Source organism: Mytilus edulis, chromosome 1, assembly GCF_963676685.1.
Source record: "Mytilus edulis chromosome 1, xbMytEdul2.2, whole genome shotgun sequence".
Taxonomy (NCBI): Eukaryota; Metazoa; Mollusca; class Bivalvia; order Mytilida; family Mytilidae; genus Mytilus; species Mytilus edulis.
In genome coordinates this window covers 117,394,700-117,417,698 of record NC_092344.1, presented here as the reverse complement: position 1 = coordinate 117,417,698, position 22,999 = coordinate 117,394,700, and the positions used below count along the sequence as shown (strand labels likewise).

The window sequence follows — 22,999 nt, the reverse complement described above, 5'->3', positions numbered from 1 at the left end:
TTTTATTAGGTCTTGAAGAGCTTACAAACACTGACTTTGTACTTAGACCTCGACAGGAAGATTCTATTATCTTAACAAAGGGATAACAGGTCAAGACAAAGTCTAATCTCCCTACCACACACACATGACCAAGAATATTTATATTGCATTAATGCATAATCAAATTCTAATTAGACAAAAATTAATATGTGAATTATCATTGAAAAATACACACTCTCGGCAATGGAATGTGGCTTTCATTTACCTTTTTGTTTGAACAAATTGAAGGAAAAATCAAATAAAAATCAATTTAATTTAAAAACCATTGAAATCCTAATTGATAAGAGATAATATATTATCATAAAGAAATAAATTAGGGCAAAGTAAACACTTTATATTAAGACAAAATTGTTATGTCAAGTTCATGTCCTTATGGCCTGTGATAAAAAAGTTATATGTCTACGGCTAATTATGGACACACTCGTTAAAATATTGTTAATTAGGTGATTGCTTTTACTAAGTGGTAGATAAAGGAGGTAAAGATACTACTAAATATATAGTATCTATCTATACGGTTTTATAACACATGACCTAGACAATAAATATGTATATCCAAATCAGAAATTCACATATTTTCTGAACTTGGTCTATTTACTATTCTTTTCAGAAATTGATCTATTTACTAAACTTGAGTCAGTTGGCATGTGTTTAATTGCAAATGTCTAATTATAAACATGCCTGACTGACCCAGTCTTCACAGTTTTGAATCCACAAGCCTGAAACTCAATTTTATGAAATTTCTAGTTGAATTCTGTTGGCTTGTAGAGAAGAATTTGACAAGACCAAAGCAATTTCACAAGCCTGGTATTGTGGACTTGGGATTAAGCATGAAGACTGCTGACCCTTGTTAACCATGTCTAATAATGTTGTTTTTTTCATTTTCAAAGAGTTGATCAATATATTCAAGTATAATCATTATACATGAATCATTGTAAATCAAAAAGTATTCCACTGAAAAGTTCATGTAATTTTTCAACTTACAAAAGTTCAATACAGACAATTGTGTCTGAAACTAAGACTTGTATCTTTAGGTAGCAAACCACTTGATTTTAGTCTACAATTGAGGTATTTCTTTCTATGTGATTACACATCTTATGTTTCATATGTTTTGGAGAGAGCATCCCTTCTTATTTGATTGAGCCTGAAATTTTATGAATTAGGGACTGAAGCATCCTTCCCTATGTGATCACACACCTAATGTTTTATGTGTTTTGGACAAATGCATCCTTTCCTATGTGAACACACATTTAATATTATATGTGTTTTGAACAGAGGCATTCCTCCCTATGTAGTCAAATATCTAATGATGTATGCATATTGGACAGATGCGAACTTCCCCATGTGAGCAAATACTCAGTGTTTTCTGTGTTTGTGACTAAAGCATCACACACCTTTTGTTGTATGTGTTTTGGGCAGAAGCATCTCTCCATATGTAATCAAGCACCTACTATTAATAGGTTTGGACTGAGACCTCCGTCTGTATGTAAAGACACACCTAATGTTATATGTCTTTTGGACAGAAACCTCCCTCACTATGTGACCAAACACCTAATGGTAATATGTTTGGACAGAAACCTCCCTCACTATGTGACCAAACACCTAATGGTAATATGTTTGGACTAAAAACTCCCTCACTATGTGATCAAACACCTAATGGTAATATGTTTGGACAGAAACCTCCCTCACTATGTGATCAAACACCTAATGGTAATATGTTTGGACAGAAACCTCCCTCACTATGTGATCAAACACCTAATGGTTATATGTTTGGACAGAAACCTCCCTCACTATGTGATCAAACACCTAATGGTAATATGTTTGGACTGAAACCTCCCTCACTATGTGACCAAACACCTAATGGTAATATGTTTGGACTGAAACCTCCCTCACTATGTGATCAAACACCTAATGGTAATATGTTTGGACAGAAACCTCCCTCACTATGTGATCAAACACCTAATGGTAATATGTTTGGACAGAAACCTCCCTCACTATGTGATCAAACACCTAATGGTAATATGTTTGGACAGAAACCTCCCTCACTATGTGACCAAACACCTAATGGTAATATGTTTGGACTGAAACCTCCCTCACTATGTGATCAAACACCTAATGGTAATATGTTTGGACTGAAACCTCCCTCACTATGTGATCAAACACCTAATGGTAATATGTTTGGACAGAAATCTCCCTCACTATGTGATCAAACACCTAATGGTAATATGTTTGGACTGAAACCTCCCTCACTATGTGATCAAACACCTAATGGTAATATGTTTGGACAGAAGCATCCCACCCTATGTGATCAAACACCTAATGATAATATGTTTGGACAGAAATCTCCCTCACTATGTGATCAAACACCTAATGGTAATATGTTTGGACAGAAACCTCCCTCACTATGTGACCAAACACCTAATGGTAATATGTTTGGACAGAAACCTCCCTCACTTTGTGATCAAACACCTAATGGTAATATTTTTGGACAGAAACCTCCCTCACTATGTGATCAAACACCTATGTTTTATGTCTTTTGGGTGGATTCATCACTCCCTAAATGATCACACACCTATAATAGTTTGTTGTTTGGACAGAGGCACCCTCCCTGTGACCACAAACAAAATGTTTGCACTAAGGTATGCATCCTTTATGTTTGACACACAGAATGATTTATGTGTTGGGATTGGTGCCTCCATTCCTACAGTATGTAATCACCAGTACTGATCTTTTCGGTGTATTTTGGAATGAAGCATCCTTTCATATGAGTTCATTCCTTTTTAAGGGGGATCACAGATCCAAAAATTCAGATCTTGTGTAAGTATAATCACGAGCAATTGCCTGTGAAAAAAATACCTATAAAATTAGGTTATTTTATTTTCAGGCATTATGCTAATTCACTGAAGCAATATTTATTTCAACAAGAAATTTCTCAAATCATCTCTTGAAAAAACATAATTTGAACATTCTGGGTGTGAAAATACAAAGTACTGGTAAACTTGTCAAAGGTTTCTAAAATGAATTTTCACAACATTGTTAATAATAAGCCGAAAATTAACCTAACTTTACATCATGATGATATTAAGTGGTCTAAATAATGACCAATGAACAAATAAATGTAGAGTAATCATAATTATAAATAACCTATATATAATAAAAATAAATAAATGTAGAGTAATCATAATTATAAATAACCTATATATAATAAAAATAAATCTTGTTATCAAATACTTTTACTCTTAAATTTTGATAACAATTTTAATATAGTACATTTTGTATCATTCAGTGTTTTATGTTTTTTTAGTTTCGATTAAAAATTGTTAATGAATGAATAATGAATGGATATTTTTTTTAAAAGAATGACAAATTAGTGCTTATTGACCTTCTACATGTATAACTATACTACTAAATTCTGTTATCTATTACATGTTTAACAAATTATTTATCAACAATGAATTTTATGACATTTGAAAATCAAAGGTTCATCATCCTGTCCTTTGAACGGCTGGGGTGATTTCTATAATCTGATTACTACAGATAAAACAGTTACAAGTCTAATCCAGTGTTGTACAAAGTTCTGGCTAATCAATGGAAAGATAATTTTTGTCTACATTTGTCTATATTTAATATAGGTTTGTTGTTTTAACACAGAAATTTACTGATTGTAACAAAAACACTTTAATCGATTTAAAAGTAACTATCATTTGATTTCATATTTCCTACTTTTTAAGATTGGGTAGGTTGGGATCCAGCTAACATGTTTAACTACGTCACATTCTGTATGTAAGTGCCTGTCTAAAGTCAGGAGCCTGTGATTCAGTGGGTTGTCGTTTGTTGATGTGTTACATATTTTTAATTGTTTATTTTTTGTACATAAATTATGCCATTAGTTTTCTCATTTGAATTGTTTTACAGTTGTCATTAGGGACCTTTTATAGCTGACTATGAGGTACAGGCTTCGCTCATTATTGAAGGCATATAGTTGTAAATTTCTGTGTCATTTGGTATCTTGTTTTTTATATTCACAGGTAATTGCAACCTAAACCAGTTTTTGATTATTTGCAAAAGAACAGGGCAGAAAACAGCAATGTTTTAACCCAGGACAAAGAGGGGGTTCCAACTGCATGTCCCCATTCAAATGCATTGATCCACCAAAAATAAGGGGGGTTCAACCCCTGGAACCCCTGGATCTGCCCACTGTTTTCCAGTGTTTTACATGAGATAATTATCATTCAAATGCATTGGTTTACAATTATTTTGATAATAAATGGTTTCTTAGACAATTTTATTATCAGTAAAAATAATTTTGTGTTCAGGGAAACAAAATTTGATTTCCTATGATTTTAGCAATTCTATTTTCCATTCTCTTAGAATCTCCCATTAAACTTAGCTATGAATGAAAACAGGTACCAGTTAGTACATTTTCTGTAACCTTTTGTAAGCTAGAGGGACTCTTGTGCAATCAGAAAGTTTTATCAGGATTTATTGCACAGATGAATTACCTCATGAAGAAGCACATCCAGAAAATCATTTATCATGAATGACTACTTCCAATATGGAAATCTATCATTTTTATAATTTGACTTAAACTGCTTTAAAGTTCATATAGAGCCTGTTTATACATGTACATTGTACTATTTTACTTCTGGATAAAGTTTAATTTTTCTCAACGGCTTTCAAAAGTTTTTAGAATGACTTATTCACACTCTAGTCAAAGTATCCGACCTGCAATTTGGCCTGATTAAAAAATATCTACTTTTCCACGGATGTTTGTACAATAAAAAACATTATACCATCAAGTGGGTATCCATTGTATACGATGTTGATAACAATGCCTTGGTGTTTATTTAAAAATAAAATTACCCAGAATGTGTTAATTACTGATTATCAAAATACAAAACCTTCAATAATTCTATGTCATTGTGATAGGCAAAATATTAATCTATACATTTCTACTATAGGAAGATTGTATCCTTTACCAGAGGACCTTTTCAAATATGTAGGCTTATATTGTTATGTTGCTGTCGTAATTATAGACAAGCATCCATAGTCAAGACCCCCAGCAAACATCATACAGTTCAGTTGAAAGCCAGTGCCTACAGGTTAGACACTGACTTTAAAACACATATTACAGATTTGATATAAAAAAGAAGATGTGGTATGATTGCCAATGAGACACATTACAGATTTGACTTTGGATTAAGAATAACACATTATCATATCAAGGATTTAATGTGAGTTACATATGATCCTGATCTAAAAACATTCCAAGAATACTGTATGTTCAGTAATGTTGTAACAACAAACACACACATGCACACACACAAACTCATTTTTGTGTCAATACTACACAATTCTAAAGTTATAATTTTTATTTCTTGAGGGGATTTTCACATTGACATACATGAAATGGTCAATTTCAAAGCTTGTTGCTGAATCGCAAAATAACTGATAACTATAATTCTACAGTCATTGGACAAAAGTGAGTTCCCACTCAAAAAAAGTCCTATCATTTCAATTAAAATCAATATTTTTGAAAAAATTATTACGAAGTAACTGTATGAGCGATTTTCATAATATAGATACCAAAAGATGAAGAAATGTCTGGAGTTTTATTGTTTATTTGGTTTTGATATTATTCATGCTCATTTTAATTTTCTGACGAGATGAACACAAAGAAATATATTTCTTGAAAAGTTTGCTATTATTCTAACCAAATTAAATCGTAAAAATTTGCATTTGTGTTTAACTCATCAGATGATGAAAACGAAACTCAAGAAAATTATAACCAAATAAACAATAAAACTTCAAACATTTCTACATCTTTTGGTATCTATTTTATAAAAATCGCTTATACAGTTACTTCGTAATATTTTTTTGAAAAATTTCAATTTTAGTTGAAATGATAGGACATTTTTTGAGTGAGAACTCACTTTTGTCCCATGACTGCATATGGTTATATTATAAATGAATATATGTAACTTTTCAGATATTCAATTTCTTGTGACAGAATTAAGCTATATACTACATATAAAGAGAATATCATACAAGGTTGGTTTTTTTTTGTATTTCAGCCAATATATGCCTGATAGACTAGTTAGAGGGTCTAATGGTAGTGTTGATATGTGAAGTGATTGGGCTTATTTTTTAAGCATTTAATTCACAAGTTTCAAAAAAAGCATTAAGAATATGTACATCATTTGGAATTACAGATGTAAACATAGGCCCTACAGTATGTCATAACGTTAAGTATTAAATATATAACAAATCTCATAAAACAACACAGTGAAACTATATTTCTACATTTGCTGTTTGACTGGATGTCAGGCAACCTTAAACCTGAGTTTAAAAGCAAAGCTTTAACACTTAGTAAACCACTTAAGTCAAAGTACAGTAAATGGGCAATGTATGATTTTTAAAATATTTTGCACTCACTAAAAATTGTTATAGGATCACCAACTTCATTTTTGTTTTATTCATCACTGAAAATGTACCAAAGTCCTCTGCTTTTATCTATCCAAGGGCAATTACTTTTAGTAGTCTTTTTTATTTTGTTATTTAAATCTGTCCATAATCATCTAGAAAGAAACAAAGGTTTGAGAGCAAATACATTGCAACTTCCAATATTATCAATATTTTTAAGGGGCATATCTCTTTTAAAAATCGGATCAGCAAAGACATTGATGATATAAACCTTTGATATACATTTCATGAAAATCTGGCAAGAATTGTACACATGAGAGCACTAAAAGTGCAATTTCCATAAAAGTAATGTTTCCAAGGGTCACATCTCTTTTATAAATATAATTGATCAGCACTAAATTTTGATCTCGTCCACGACCATGTTGATATAAAGTTTAAGTAAAATCTGGCAATAATAGAGCTTATGAGAGCACTAAACGTGCAATTCCATCAAAATTAATGTTTCCAAGGGACATAACTCTTTTGAAAATAGTTGATCTGCACTGATTTTCGATTTGGCCAAAGACATTGCTTATATAAACCTATAACATAAGTTTGATAAAATTCTGGCAAGAATTGTACACATGAGAGCACTTACAAGACTGGATGAACGAAGGTCAGATGGACACCTGGTAATTCCATGTCCCCCCTCATGCTATGCATTGAGAACAATAAAAGAAGAACATGTCTATGGGACACAGATGCCCTTGCTAGTAAATATGCAAGAGCCAATGTTCTAATTAAAACCTATTATGTTTTATTTTCTTTGGACATGTCCATGGGACACAGATGCCCTGGCTAGTAAATATACCAGACTTTTATTCAAACCTACTGCCCTATTTTTAAAAAAACTTAATAATGTCTGTTTCTGTATGTTGTCATTGGAGATTGGGTAACTCGAGATCGGTGGAAAAGTCACCCTCCTAATTAGAACATGATGTGTGTTTGGGGGTAACAAACATTGAGCATCAGTTTCATAACATTTGGTACTAGCAAAGTACAATTAGAGTTCAGAAACAGTAATTTTGACAATTTTTTCATTTAAAAGGGACATAATTCAAGAAAAATTAAAGTGATGTCACCATAATTTAAACTTGATTTGTGATTGGAGGTAATAAGCATTGTGTATATCTTCAGGTTATAAGCATTGTGTATATGTTCAATAACATTTAGTTGAGGAAATGTAAAGTTAGAAGTGCAGAAACAGCAATTTTAGAAATGTTTCCATTAATAAAGGGACATAACTTCAAATTGGCTTTGGATCTATGTTTGGTGGTATTAAGCATTGTGCAAAAGTTAGAGAACATTAAGTTATGGCAAAGTTAAGGTAGAATGCAGAAACCGGAAATACATCAATTTTCCCCCATTTATTAATAGACATAAAGTGAGAATAGTGATAGTGTAGCATTGTGTGTCAGATTCATAACATTTGGTGAGAGCAAAATAATGTTAGAGAATGGAAACCAATTTTGGGACATAAGGCAACAAGAGTAAACCTTAATGCATCATCCACCACAGCAGGCATATGATAAGAAATATTCAAGGCATTTAGAGCTTTGATACCATGTGTGGACGGATAGGGAAACCGACCACAACAAAATGACAAATGTATAAAAACTTGAAAATGAAGTCAGTGATTCTTTGCTTATTTCATATCAAATGTACGTAAACCCAATATGTTTAGGAAAATTGATCTAAAACAATTCTAAGAAATTTTTTCACCCATCCAAAGCATGCTTAATAAAAATTATTCATTCAGTCGTATTTCAAAAAATAAAAGAGATTAATGACCTATATATTTTGTCTGTTAACATTTCCCATGGAAAAGCTTTATTCCATAATCTGTATATAAAATATGCAACATCGTCCATTTACTGTAATTTGACCTAGGAGTGAGGGAACTACCAACCTGCTGACCTATACTTTGTGTTGTTCTCATATTTCTTTTCATATTCATGATAGCTTTACTAGTAGAATAGTTGTAAGATAGAAAGCTTCAAAATGATTTTTTTTCTTTCTGGATACGAACAGATAACCAGTAATGTATGCCATATGAAATTTTCATTCTAGCCATTTCCATATTGTATCACTTAAAAGAATCTTACTGTTTGAGCTATTTCTTTGTATGTTCTGTTGTCCCAGTGTTGCCTCTCAGGAGAATTCTGTACAGATATCCCATGCTGTGGTTCTATCCAACATTCTGTCACAATCTGTAACTCTCCATCAGCCTCAGTTGTCTCCATCTCATCCATATCCTCTGATATTGAACTATAAATAGATTCTTGGTAATATAAAATCTTTTATTAGTAACAATCTTCAATGACCCGAATATTTTCTTGTTCCTTCTGTACCTTACCTAACTATAAAATATCAAGGCTTACTCTTAGATTTCACATCAAAACTCAATAATTGTAGATCATTCATCTCTAAAGCTGTCATGTATTGTAGATCATTCATCTCTAAAGCTGTCATATATATTCATATTTTTTTAAATAACAAAGAGTATGTTTGATTGATTGTTGGTGTTATACCGCCACTTTTAAGCGCCAGTTTTGGGTTATTTTGTGGCGGCCAGTTTTTATTGGTGGAGGAAGCCAGAGTGCCCGCAGGAAACCACTGACCTTCGATTGGGAAACTGACAACCCTAGTCAATTCAGATTGAATTTGAGTGCACAATGATTACAGTAGTAAGGCAAAGGCCTCCTAAAATGTATGTTAAATTTAGTTAATCTGGTGTCCTTTCCATTTTAACAGCATTTTTTTCTTCATATCTTAGTTTCGGACACTGATAACATAACTCATATATGGTTGACACTCTCTCTCTCTCTCTTTCAGTCTTTTTAATTATATTATAGTTCATCTATCAAACCTGCATTCATACTATACTCATTTAGGATGAAATTTGAAAATCAAATAAAATTTAAAGCTAGCTCAAAATAAAGGAAAATAGAATATTAAGATATAATTACATTAGATGTATGTTTCATTATAATACGTTATTCTGATTGGCTAACTGCACATCACGTCTATTCCTGAAACAATTGTATTAGACAATAACATTTATCATTCATGATGACACGAGGTCCCACAATAAAGTGCACAGGTAAATTAAATGAAAACTTGATAAAAATCGTGTTTTCATGATTCTAGATAAAAAAAATGTAATTATAAGTATTGAATGCTTCTTTTTGTAACTTTATAGGGTTGTAAAAGCGTTGACCGTGCGCACATTCCGCGCTTCATACAAAATGTACTTCGGTCAACGCTTTTACACCCCAATAAATTTACAAAAAGCAGCATTCAATTCTTAAATGATATCAATTCTTACCTGTCCAAAGTAGTTTTAACATGGGGTGGGAACATAATATACTGGACAACACATATACCATCTTCATTTTGATCCTCCTGCAAAATATATATCTCAAATCTAAATAAATCATAGTCTCTTTATTTTAAATCTATAGAAAAAGGGTTTTAAATGGATGCAGGTGATCTTTCGTTATCTAAACATGAAAATTTTAAAATCCAAAAAACTTATGAATTGTCTTAAAATAATTTTCTCTTAACTGTTATAAAATCTAAATAAATTATACATGACATTCTTGTAGTTTTTTTGCTTGATAAAATTTATAAATTTTGAGTATCAATACTGACTATGTATGAAGAGTCTAAAATAATTTACTTGACGATTCTACTAATGTGATTATTAAAATAATAGATCTATAACACTTCTTGATTTTGTGCCTTTTCTATTCTTATTTCTTCTTCTTCACCTTTATATATTTTATAAAATCCCTTGAAAACTCATCATTGATTTAGAAAGAATGGAAGCCAAAATGTCTGATATTTTTGTCCTTTGTTGTTTATTACAGATTACATAAAAAAAATAAAAATATTCAGGTTTAAAATTTTATTCTATTTGTAATTATCTCCCATGATAAACACTAAATTACTTCCCTTAAAATATAAGTACAAGAATACTCAAATAGCTCTTTCATTTTAGTCTACATATTCAACAGATAGACCAAAAGGATTTGTATTGGAAGTAAAAAGACCAATGATGTCAACTAATACATTATAATAATAGTTAATACTCAGTAAAAAAAGTAAGGTGAGATCAGTACTTCCCCTCCCCTCATCCACAATTCAACTCTCAAAGTAGATATGAGTTTTCTTTAATAGTATTTCTTGCTAGTAGAATACAACTTAAATTCAAGTTTATTGCTTTCAGAAAAAATCATGATTTAACTTTCTACTTTCAAAATTTGACATGGAATAAATCTGGTGTGTAAAATTACTAAAACACTGTTTCAATTCCTCATATACCATTTTTTTTTATAAATATCAGTAATACATCAAACATGACACAGATTGTCTATGCTTTATTGAATGACATAATTAATTTCTGCAAAAAAAAAACTGACCTTCATGTTCACCTCTAAAACCATATTTACAATGCCTGAATTACTGGAGGCAAAATGGAAACCTTCTTGAAGTCGGATTCTAAAAAGAGCAAAGTTATTCTTGTCAATGATATAGCATACAGAATAATTTCAATCAAGTAATGTTCAGTTTTACCTCAGCTGATTAATGGCTAAATGAATTACCTTAAACTATTAGTTAATAAAGCATTAGCCACAATATTTCTTCATTATTAAGTGTGTCTATTGAAAATCCTACAAATGTTTCTGCAGATTTAACCATTTCAAACAGATCCAGGCGCTTTTTTTGTTACATTTTATAAGTTATGATCATATCAGGTTTGCATAACATGTGGAGAGGCTTCTTCATAGTATAAGTTTGCATTTATATAGACTGCTTTTTCTACCTTATGAATTATGATTGATCGATTGATTTTTGGTGTTAAATGACATTTTCAGTGCTACTGGTTATATCCTAGCAGTCAGTTTTTATTGGTGGAGGAAGACAATGGGCCAAGAGAGAACCATCCCCAGTGTTGATAGGTGTACATGTTTACATATATACAGTATCTATACCAATAGGTTATTGACATTCTAAATAAATCATAGATATAAAGTAAGACGGTATATTGAAAATCAAATATGCCAAAAAGATCTTTCTCAAATATCAGATTGTATTTCATCTCTGTCTGATAAGTGTAAGAATCGTTTTCAAGAAGAAAAAAAGTAGTTTTTGTGTTACACTTACTTGGATAGAGTTGACAATATTTTTCCTATGGCCTGCATACTGATGTCAACCTTTCCACGCTTCACTGACCAGATCCATCTCTGGTGATGTAAATACCGAGACAGTGTATTGAATGCATTAGCTCTGGTAGCTTTCGTGACAATCTGTTGGTCTGTCATGGAATGACTCTTAATGTACTTGGAGGGATCTTCTAATTCTGTCATATCTGATGGCTTTCTTTCATAACTAAAATGTTAAGGTAAATTAATTGGTAATAATACTACTTCACAAAAGGAAATGTAAAATTTGTTGCAAGAATATATTAAAGAACATAAGAGAGCAAATTTACACACTAAGACACACAGACTACAATATCTTTTTAGGAGGCAATTGCCATATAGTATAACTTAATAAGTCTGGTTTCTTATTTTGGTAGACCATTGAGTTCAGAAACCAATATCTGCACAGATTTCAGTCTACCTTTAATATCTGTAACTCTATTATAAGTGTTGACCTCAAATGTAATATGATTTTTTCTTTCATCGCACATGACTATACTGGTATGCCTTAGTATGGTTCCTATCAAGAATAAATGTAACTTTATGTTCAATGGAGTTATCCCTCTCTTTATTTAAGTTGTGTGGCGATTCCTATTAAAGGTCTATCGATCCCCTTTAATGCATGAACCACAGTGATTTTTTGTTTCTTTTAAATGTTGACCTCAAAATATTTTTTAAAGTAGAATGATGCTAGCTAAATTATGACAGTATATGCATCTTGTTTCCTTAGTTTTCTAACCCCATTCTATATGGCGATTTTGTTCACTCTTTCATCTGCCTTGTTTAAATTGTATAATTAGGTCAACTATAGGCAACTAAAAGTCAAAGAGGAAAGTTAAAGATTAAGATTTTGTTGACATATTAAAATAAATAGAGTATAATTTACAGATTTTGAGTTACAGTTACCTGATCAGAATTTGTTCAACAGGCTTTGTCAGTAAAATACAACAATTCTTTTCTGATCTCTCTAACTGTAAGGGCGGTCGATGTTCTATCACTGCAGGCTTGGCATCACTTTGTCCAGCACGAGGTCTCTTGTTGCTGTCCACTTTCTGTGGGGCTCTGTGAGGGAACTTTAGATTTTTCAGTTTCTCTTTCAATTCACCAAGTGTTTTGTATCTATTTCGTCCTGATGTTCCAGCCAGAAAAGCACACCTCAGTACAATACAAGGTGGTTTTGATATTGATCTCATTAACAGGAAGGATGTTGGCTTCTCTGGATCCCTGGGTAAAATATTCAAATTAATGAATTTTTCAATTGCATTATTTTAATTTATCAATCACTTAGAAAATGGAAGCCATGATAAAATTAATCATATATTTACATGCATTTCATCCCTAGAACTTTCTCAAATTTCCTCATCACATATCATTTCACACTAAAGGGAGTTAATTTCAACTAATATAGATAGAGATAAATATAAAGGGAAGCAGTTCATTTTCAAATTTACCTCTTTTGCACTTTTTTGTGTTTGGCTTCAGATTTATTTTTATAGTTTTATAAAAACTAAATACTATCATTTGGAATTAAAATTTTAACTCAATATTTTTCTTTAAGAGATTAAATTTGTATTTCAAATAAAAAAATGTATTTAACATTTTCAATTCTATCTGTTTCTGTCATTTTTAATTACTCTTTTTTAATTAAACAATAAATGAAATAAATATCTTTCTTTTAATAATAGGAGCTATGTTTTTGACTGTCTCCACTGCAGTTAGTTTGTAACATAATGTCATAGAGACTTTGTAATTGCAGAAAAAATACAGTTATAGGTGTTCTTTCCTGCTTTTATCAATTCCTTTCAATTTGGTATAAAAATTATCTAGCATATAGTCAGCAGAGGTGGGATTCATGCTTTGTAGAGTTAACTTAATCATTTGAAACACATATTGAGCAGAAACAATATTAAAAGACACAGTGACAGATATAATACTAACTTTCCCAGTAATTTAACATAGGACAATCCCTCTATCAGTATGAATGAAGACCACTCTCTCAGTAGAGTTGTCAGTGTAGCGAATGCCTGTCTACACTGTACAATGTTAAATCTGCCTGTAGTATGGGGTATCTGTAGACATTTAGGTAGAGGAACATCATGCTCTAATACCATCTCTATTCTATGACTGTGCATCCATTTTTGCCTGGAATGAATTTATTGTCCACAGTATATTGCTTGATAAAACTATTCACTGATTTTTTTAAAGATGGAACATATGTGGTTTAACTATATTTTTGGAAACAAAGTATGTAAAAGGATTAACTTTAACTCTATATTACTTAATAATTCTTGCATGTATTAACTACTAATATCAAAATGAGTTTGTTAACTAGACCTTCAAGCTGAGGATATCCACATCAAAAAATAATTCCAGAGTGCTCCAGCTAAAGGTAGGCTTAATAAAACATACCAAATCTTTATATCTAAATTAACAACAGGGTTCCAGAATGAAGCAAACTGATTCAAAGCTGTATCCCTATAAAATAAAGAGAATCATTTCAATTAATGCTTTCTATGATAATTAATATTATGTATAGGTCACTTATAATGTAAATCCTCCACATACTTAGATTAGCATTAATTTCTTTTCCCAATCAGTGCTGATTCTGTAACTGTAAACTTCATGATATTATTCCTTGATATTTAAATAAATTGAGGTAAACATCAATAAGACTGAATAACACAAGTTTACAAGACAACAAAGGGAATTGTAGACTATATTGAAAACTAAAAACATCTCTGCAGCAGATAAACATCAAGTAATGTTTAACCCACCACATGATTTATGTGCCTGTAACTAGTCAAGAGCCTGTAGTTCAGAGGTTGTCGTTGGTTCATGTCTGTCATATTTGTTTTTCAACTGGATTGTTTCATATTTTTCATGTCAAGGTCTTTTATAGTTTTTATAGGTATGGGTTTTCTCATTGTTGAAGGCCGTGCAGTTGCGTATAATTGCTTACATATACTTTATTTGAACTTTGGTATAATTGTCTCATTTGAAATCAATCGTACCACATCTCCTTATTTTTATGTTAACTGAGAGGACTGAGATCTGAAAATAAACAGCAAGTTGGTAAATGAATAAGAATATTTGTGAGATGGTATCTACAAAATACAGTTTTGGTATAACCAACTCCTAACTTACTTTTGTGCATATGATTAACCAAGTCATTTATATTTACATACATTATGACAAAAGGTATATAAATGACATACTTGGTATTGTGTTGACTGTTCAGTTCTGGATTGTAGGAACTTGGTGGCAGGAAGAAAACTGGAATTCCATTAGCAATGCTGCTGATTAATTTATAATGAACTGGACTGGAACCAAAGGACTGTAGATGTACCAATAGCTGATCAGCTTGACATAAACTGTAAATTAATAGGTGTATATTGAATATTATAACAATCATCATTATATCATCATAGATTGGATAAAACATTTCACAGCTATTTTACAAAGTAAATTAACAAGAGGCTGATGAGAGTCTGATATCCCTCACCTGCAATTTAAGTTTCAGGCATTTGATTTCTTTGTAGATCTTACTTTGCTGAACAATTTTGTCATTTACACTTTCTCTCTTTCTATTATAATATTACAGATTAATACATAACCCAAAACTGTTCCAAATTTTTTCTAAACAATAACTATTTCTGGACAACAACACAACAACAAGTTGTCATATTGGTCTGATGATTGATTGACAGGTAGATCTAAACATGTTTAACACTTTCACCTAGGTCAGGTTTGCTCTTTAATACTGCCTCAGTTTTTCAGATGAAAGCAAAAAAACTACATTTGACCCCTATGTTCTATATTTAGAATCTGCCACCATGTTTTTCAAATGAATCAAATCCCCTAATACTATCTATAAACTAGATATTCAAGTTTTTAAGTATTTTGGCCAAGTAGTTTCAGAGGTGAAGATTTTTTAAAAAGTAATGAGACATTCACAAAAAATGTTAAAAAAAACTTTTAAAGGGCAATAACTCCTTGAGGGGTCAATTGACTATTTAGATCATGTTGACTTACTTGTAGATCATACTTAGCTGAACATTTATTGCCATTTATACTTTCTCTCTATCTATTATATTAAAGAAAATAACCAAAAATGGTAAACTTAAATAAAAATAAACTATTTCCAACAGTAACCTAACCATGGGTTGTGGAACTTGTCTGAAAATTTCATAACAGATATAAATCATGACCAATATATCGCTTGAGTTTCACTTTTGCTCTTACTGCTGTAGTTTTAAGATATAAGCCAACAAGAATGTGTCCTCAGTACACGAATGCCCCACTCGCACTATCATTTTCTATGTTCAGTGGACCGTGAAATTCGGGTAAAATCTCTAATTTGGCATTAAAATTAGAAAGATCATATCATAGGGAACATGTGTACCAAGTTTGAAGTCAATTGGACTTCAACTTCATCAAAAACTACCTTGACCAAAAACTTTAACCTGAAGCGGGACAGACGGACGAACGAACGGACGGACAGACGGACGGACGCACAGACCAGAAAACATAATGCCCCTCTACTATCGTAGGTGGGGCATAAAAATGTTTTTGTCCCCTATGTTAAAATTTTTGCCATGGTGGCCATGTTAGTTTATAGATCAAAACCTAGGATATATAATTTACAATCAAGATACCATAAGGAAGATTCGGTGAAAGTTTGGAAGTATTGGGTAGTTATAGAGAAGAAGATTTTTAAATAAGTAATAAACTTTAACCTGCATGAAAAAATGTAAAAAATAAACGGATTTGTTTGATTAAAGAGTCAGTTATAATTTTAAATATTGAAAGGAAAATTTATATAAATATACAAAAGACTATTTGTTATAACATTGGTTCTTTAGGTGGTACCCAACACTTTCACTAAAATTAATTTGGCTCGTTTAATTTTCTTTAAATTTTGTTAAAGTAAATCCTTTAACAAAAATATAAAAATTTCAAAAATTTTGAACCAACCGTTTTGTCAGAAAAATTACACTGGTTATATAACAGTTTGACAAACACCAATTTTGATCATTGAGAAGCTTAATATTCCTTTTACAAGACAACATAATTAAAACGTTTAGCTGACTTTACAGAGTTATCTCCCTGTAGTGTTAGGTACCACCTTAAGTTGAGCATATTGTCAAAATTTCAATCTTAGTAATGTTCAAACACATGACTCACCTTTGCAATGCCATCCAGAAGTTTTTAACATTTGTAGTTCTCAATACCCCTCTTCGTGTAGAACATGTGATGTCATGTAGGAAATCGTAACTCCCTTCTATCATAATCTCTACCTGAGTTTGTCTCCTGTAATTAAAATTTGTTTAAACAAGTTTTACATGAAAGTGAAACAACCCAAATTCTGACTTGATCTGTGTTTGGTGGTACATGTATTAAGTATTGTGTATAAGTTTCATAACATTTGGTTGTGGTATACTGAAGTTAGAGAAAGGAAACTAATTTAGGGATGTAGGGACAAACCAGGTTAAAAGCCAATGAAGGAATTATCATGGTAAGCATATTCCTACATTCCAACACATAATTCAAAGTATTTTAAAATTGGAAGTATCAGCCAACAGGTAGTAAGTACACTGCAGTAGGTATTGGATGGATATACAAATTTCACCAAACAATTACAACTGATCACTGTTAAGCTTCAGATCAAATATGTAGTGATTCTGTGTTGTAGGTTTTGAGAAAGTCTTTGGGGAATGAAGAGACATGCTTAGAGGGTATAATATAATGAATAATGGAACTCTTTAACTATCTCCTATTTAAACCCTAAAAGGCTTGACTTACTTAGAAGGATCTAATGGCCATGAGGCTGTTGCATAATATTCTATTTTAGCATACTCTCTCCATGGTAACACTAATCTCACTTCAATCTGTTTACCTCCTACAACAAAAAATACATGTTACATTAAAGCTAAATAAGATTTGAAAAAAGTTGCATATGACCTTCAAAATAGTCATAAAATGTGTTGCATATGACCTTCAAACTATTCATCAAAATTTTTCAACTACAGACATTTTACTAATAAAAACATAAGATACCTTTAGGTTGTTTAGGATTGCTAGGTTGCTGTGTCATTTAAAATACATACCATACACGTCTTATACATACTTAAATCCAGTTACAAAAACAACATATGTACTGGATTAAAAAAAAATCCTCTGAAGTATCCTCATCTTGTGATTGTGCTTGAACTGACATCCATGAATTATTTCTACCAAATAGTCATGAATATATTACCAAAAAAAAACATACATTTGTCAACTAAAAAAGTAATACCTTTAGTAATTGAGACATCTTTGATAGTGTAGCCTTCTCGTAGTCGCACAGATAACACACTATTTAATGTAGTGTTCAGTTTCATGTCCTTGTGTTTCTTCCTAATAATTGGGTTCACCACACTGCTTGGACCTACTTTGATTGGATGGGCAAGGATCCTACAAAATTATGAAAGTATAAGTATATGAGAATGTGAGGACAATGCTGTTCACAAATGTCTTATTTTAATATATTTCATAGGAACTGAATTATGTGCCAGTAATTTGGGAACTTTATTAAAAACACTGCACTCACCCCATGTTTTCTTGAAACTTGTCAATTCAAGTCAAATTTTGAAATAAACCTGATCAAATGGCATAGTCCTCTTTAGTTGTATCTATTTTATATTTAACTGAGAATTATCTAAGCAATTTTGTGTATTAGAAATAGCAAATATTCAACAATACCTAGACCTGATCAGTTGAAAGAAAATATCTACTAGGATGAGACAATTTGAAGATATTAATATATATGTAGTATATGTAGAACTTAAGTGATTAAAAAAATTAATTCCACAAATGGAATTGACCTGAAATATTTTCAATCTTGTATACAATTAAATATTCCTTCAGTGAACTGAAAACTTACATGTAGAAAGAGGCACTTTTTTTCAAAACTAAAACTACTTTCATATGATACATTTTACAAAACTACCAGCAGAACCAACAGAAATTATAAATTACGGAATACATTTATTTATCGAACAGGCCTTTTTAGCCAATACTTTTCCAACAATCCCAGTATTGGATATGCTCTTTAGACGTAAACTAAATTAGTATAATCAGAATTATGTGTTACACTATAATAAGCATTCGTTTTGCAATAAATTATGAATGCGCTAAAATAGGACCAAAGCAGTTGGTTTACTTGTTAATCAAGGCTGTAGGATGTACTGGGGTCTGCTGTAGTCCATGGGCCAAATCATATCTGAAACCCTCTAATCCTCTTTGGAAACTCCATTGTAACAAGGCTTTATGATAAACATTAGGCTGCTGGCTAGTATCTTTAGTCTGAAATAAAGAATACCAGTAGTCTTTGTTTAAACCTCAACAATTTTACAGGAATCTACAACGTTTCATTAACATATATTACAATCATGATATTCTATGATGTTGTTCTTCTATTACTCTGAATACAGGGCTCTTGAATTAAACTTCTTACAATTGTGTGATTTTATTTAGCATTAAATAGTAAAGTTATCCAGAAAAACAAATAAACCCCACAGAGGTTCATGTGTCTGTCCTAGGTCAGCCCAATACATTGTCTATAGACTTGTTAATTGTTGACAACTGTAGGTCACTGTACAGCCTTTAACAATTGGCAAAACCCATGCTGCATAATTAGTTATAGAAGACCCCAAATGAAAAATGTAAAACAGTTCAAACAAGAAAACTAATGTACAAAACAATGAACAGAAAATAAATATTATATACAGCAACAAACAACAACCACTGAAGTCTGTTCCTTTTTTAATTGATAGGCTTTTCATTTATTAATGTCCTGCATCCCTTTAAAGTCATTTAAAGAAAAATCTTAAAAATTAAAATGACAAATTACAGTGAAAAAATGGACACAAAAAAATCATCAATGACCAGGGGTCGAATTTAAGCTATGTTGTGCACTGGCCAGCCAGACCAGTGGACTGAAAATCTACTGGTCTGGCTCCAAATCTACTGGTCCTGCACAAATGAAATTCACTAATATAAATGAGAGATTTTTATGTTTATTTTCATGATTTTCCCTTCTTTTGTTTCCTCTCCTTTATTCTCGTAGTTTTTTAACGCTGTTCTGATTGTTCATTAGCAAATACAGAATCTAACTTAAAATTTGAAGATCTCGTTACAAAAATACCAGACCTGCCAACTTTTGAAAATCTCCATGGGGGATTTAGCGTGCGACCAGATTTTTAAGGGTTACAATTTTAGCGACTTTTCTGTGTGCATTGTTTTTTACTCCTAAAATAGTCTAAGTTCTCTTCTTTTTTCTTTTGGTATACTAATGATGAGCTTGTAGGCCTTGATTTCTTTTATTTGCATGATTCTTGTACTATTAAATTATAAAATTGACAAAATAACTAAATAGAGAAAAATGGCATTAAAAATAAAAGAATTCAAAGTAGAGACCCCCCCCCCCTTTTTCCCCCTCCAAAGACCTTCTTATCTATGAACCTTGACTCAAAAGACCTAAAACTACATGTCCTAAAGTTAGAAGGATGACGACAGATTTTGATTTAGTCTTACTTATGGTCTTATCAGTATCGATGAGAAAATGGATAAAATTTGAGTTATCTTTCTTTGTATTCAGAGGTGCTCTTACCAGCGGAGGGTTATACAGTAACACAGTAGAAGTGAATAAAAAATGGCGTTGATTTAAAAATTAACAGACACACAAGGTATGGTTTCAAAAATTAAACGGATTTCAAGATAAACGATGTTTTCTTGAGAGTTCATTACACTTCTCATTTTTCAATTAATTATGATTTTGTTGTGGAACTACGGCAAATGTTGCAAATTGTGCTTGTATGATAAATTGATTAAAATTGAAATTGAATTGTGTATACAAACTAATTTTGAGGGCTGTTACAACCCATTAGGTAATCTGATTACATACAACCACTAATTATGACACCTGTTGTGACTGATGATTAGCGTAGGGTCGTTAACTTGTCATAAGTCCCCAGGTAAAATTATAGATTTTTAAAAATTGATCAGAAAAACTGAAATACATTTCTTATCTAAAGTCTGTCACTGTTCACATGATATACATAATACAATCCATTACATTGCAATCAACTATATAATTAAACCATTCGCATTTTTTTACCTTTGATTTTTTATATTTACATTACTTTTTGTCAATTTCATAAAATTTATTCAGATCTTTCATTTGAATGTCACTTATTTTTTTATTTTTTTGTCCGTCGATTTGACTCATTCCAAAAATTTCCACATTTTGTGTTGTTGTGAAGGACGCTTAACCTCGATATTAATAAAAATTTAATTTAAGAATTGAATGCTACTTTTTGTAACTTCATTGGGGTGTAAAAGCGTTGAACGAAATACATTTTGTATGAAGCGCGGAAGCACTTCATTCTAAAAATGTGTGCACGGTCAACGCTTTTACAACCCTATGAAGTTACAAAAAGAAGCATTCAATACTTATAATTACATTTTTTAGCTATGATCTTGAAAACACAAATTTAATATTTTTTTTTTTTAATTCACCTGTGCACTTTATTGTGGGACTTCGTGTTATTATGAAAGAAAAGTTTTATTGAGTAATGCAATTGCTTAAGGAATAACACCTGATGTGCAGTTAGCCAATCATAATAAAGTATTATAATGAAACATACATCTAATGTAATTATTCAATTGTAATACTTAGTACCTCCAGTACCATGTAATTAATTTCGCAGGTAAATTGTTTTGTGAAAAAACGAAATTGCGATTCAATCAGGGATTTTATCGACAAATTTCTACTGGTGCGCCGGACCACCTTAAATATGACAGTCTGGAGCATCCAATACACTAAATTTTTACTGAAAAGAAGAATGATCTTTTGATATCGAAATGAACTTTACAGTTATGTAAATTATTGATTGTGTCAGGTTCAATTGGTTCTTAATTCTTACTAAATCTGGGCATGAAGAAAAGTAGGCTCCAAATGTAGCTGTTGATATGAATTGAAGTAATTCTACATGTGGTATATGTCCAAACTGAGCACGTGCACAATAAGTGTCACCCATCTTCAGGAATGAGCAGGCAATAGTACTGTTTCTTAACTGTGTCATAAGAGCATCAAATCTGTTTGAATCAGTTACTGTGACTCCTAAACTGCCATCTGTTACAACACATATACCTGAAACATATACATATATGTAATTGTACACACAGAGGTAAAAAAGACCACTGAATTATAACTGGTCATTGAAAGCTAGTCAGCTATGACTACACATAACACTAAAACATATATATTTTACAAGCAGATATGTTTCTGCACTCTCAACATTGTGTATACATTTTTTAAACATCATTAAAAAAAAAGATTATCTTTTGTGTACAGAATTGGCTGAATAGATAACCTTTGCCTAAAAGAATCGAAATATATACCTACTGTAGAATTATCTAGCTAGTAAGAACTAAATTTAATAGTACCATTACCTCAGAAAATCAAAATATTTACCTAGCATAGAATTTCTCAGTAAAACATGAGTTTCAAAGTATCCCTGACAAAGATAAATTTAAATATTTACCTGCACTAGAATTTTCTGGTAAAAGTTGCAGAGCAAAGTATCCTTGTCTGAGAAGATTAATAATTCCAGCTTCTGGGTTCATGGGGATGTTAAAACTGTGTTGTCCACAAACTGTTTCTCCATCTGACACTTCTGTTAAATCTTCAGTCTAAAAGGTAATATCATTTAAACATCATGTACTCTTTTATTTTATATAAATTTTCATGTGACTTTTTTCTATTCTTTGTTAATTTTTTTGTTGATCTTTATGGTTTTGTCCATTTGTTTAATTTATTTATAACTTGCACAGTCTCAGTCAGAACCATTTAGAGCTAATGGTTGATTATTATCTCTCCCAATATCATTATCATAATCCCATTGATTTAATATTTTGAGATAACTTACAAATTGGTGGCTTTTTCAAAAACTAGAGGCTCTCAAGAGCCTGTGTCACACACCTCACGAATGATGCCAAGTAATGAGAAAAGCTTACTTGACATTTCAGGTCAGGTGAGCTAAAAAAGGAGGAGGTGGTGGTGACCCCCAGGGACTTTACCTACATTTCATTTGATTTGTTTTATTGTCCCATACAAGAATATATATGGTTTAGGGGTGGGGATGTTGACTATTAACAAGTTTTCAAACAAGAGTGGGGTGGGGTGACCCCCTAGGGACTTCCCTTTTATTTCATTTGATTTGTTTTATTGTCCCATACAAGAATATATATGG

At 31.5% G+C, this 22,999-nt stretch overlaps 1 protein-coding gene across 3 annotated transcripts in view; it reads right to left on the bottom strand.

Annotated features, from left to right (window-relative positions):
• The window catches only part of LOC139502362 (KICSTOR complex protein SZT2-like), a 106,283-nt gene that overhangs the window by 75,450 nt on the left and 7,834 nt on the right, over positions 1 to 22,999 (bottom strand). For all 3 annotated transcript variants that reach the window (XM_071291826.1, XM_071291831.1, XM_071291832.1), the window contains exons 7-20: positions 22,292 to 22,439; positions 21,671 to 21,897; positions 18,907 to 19,049; positions 18,001 to 18,158; positions 17,508 to 17,604; positions 16,890 to 17,015; positions 14,921 to 15,076; positions 14,115 to 14,180; positions 13,644 to 13,847; positions 12,612 to 12,929; positions 11,668 to 11,892; positions 10,923 to 11,001; positions 9,827 to 9,903; positions 8,604 to 8,766 (exon numbers count right to left, since the gene is read on the bottom strand). In XM_071291826.1, coding sequence (XP_071147927.1) covers positions 8,604 to 8,766; positions 9,827 to 9,903; positions 10,923 to 11,001; positions 11,668 to 11,892; positions 12,612 to 12,929; positions 13,644 to 13,847; positions 14,115 to 14,180; positions 14,921 to 15,076; positions 16,890 to 17,015; positions 17,508 to 17,604; positions 18,001 to 18,158; positions 18,907 to 19,049; positions 21,671 to 21,897; positions 22,292 to 22,439 — 2,187 coding nt within the window. The remainder of the gene's footprint in view (positions 1 to 8,603; positions 8,767 to 9,826; positions 9,904 to 10,922; positions 11,002 to 11,667; positions 11,893 to 12,611; positions 12,930 to 13,643; positions 13,848 to 14,114; positions 14,181 to 14,920; positions 15,077 to 16,889; positions 17,016 to 17,507; positions 17,605 to 18,000; positions 18,159 to 18,906; positions 19,050 to 21,670; positions 21,898 to 22,291; positions 22,440 to 22,999) is intronic.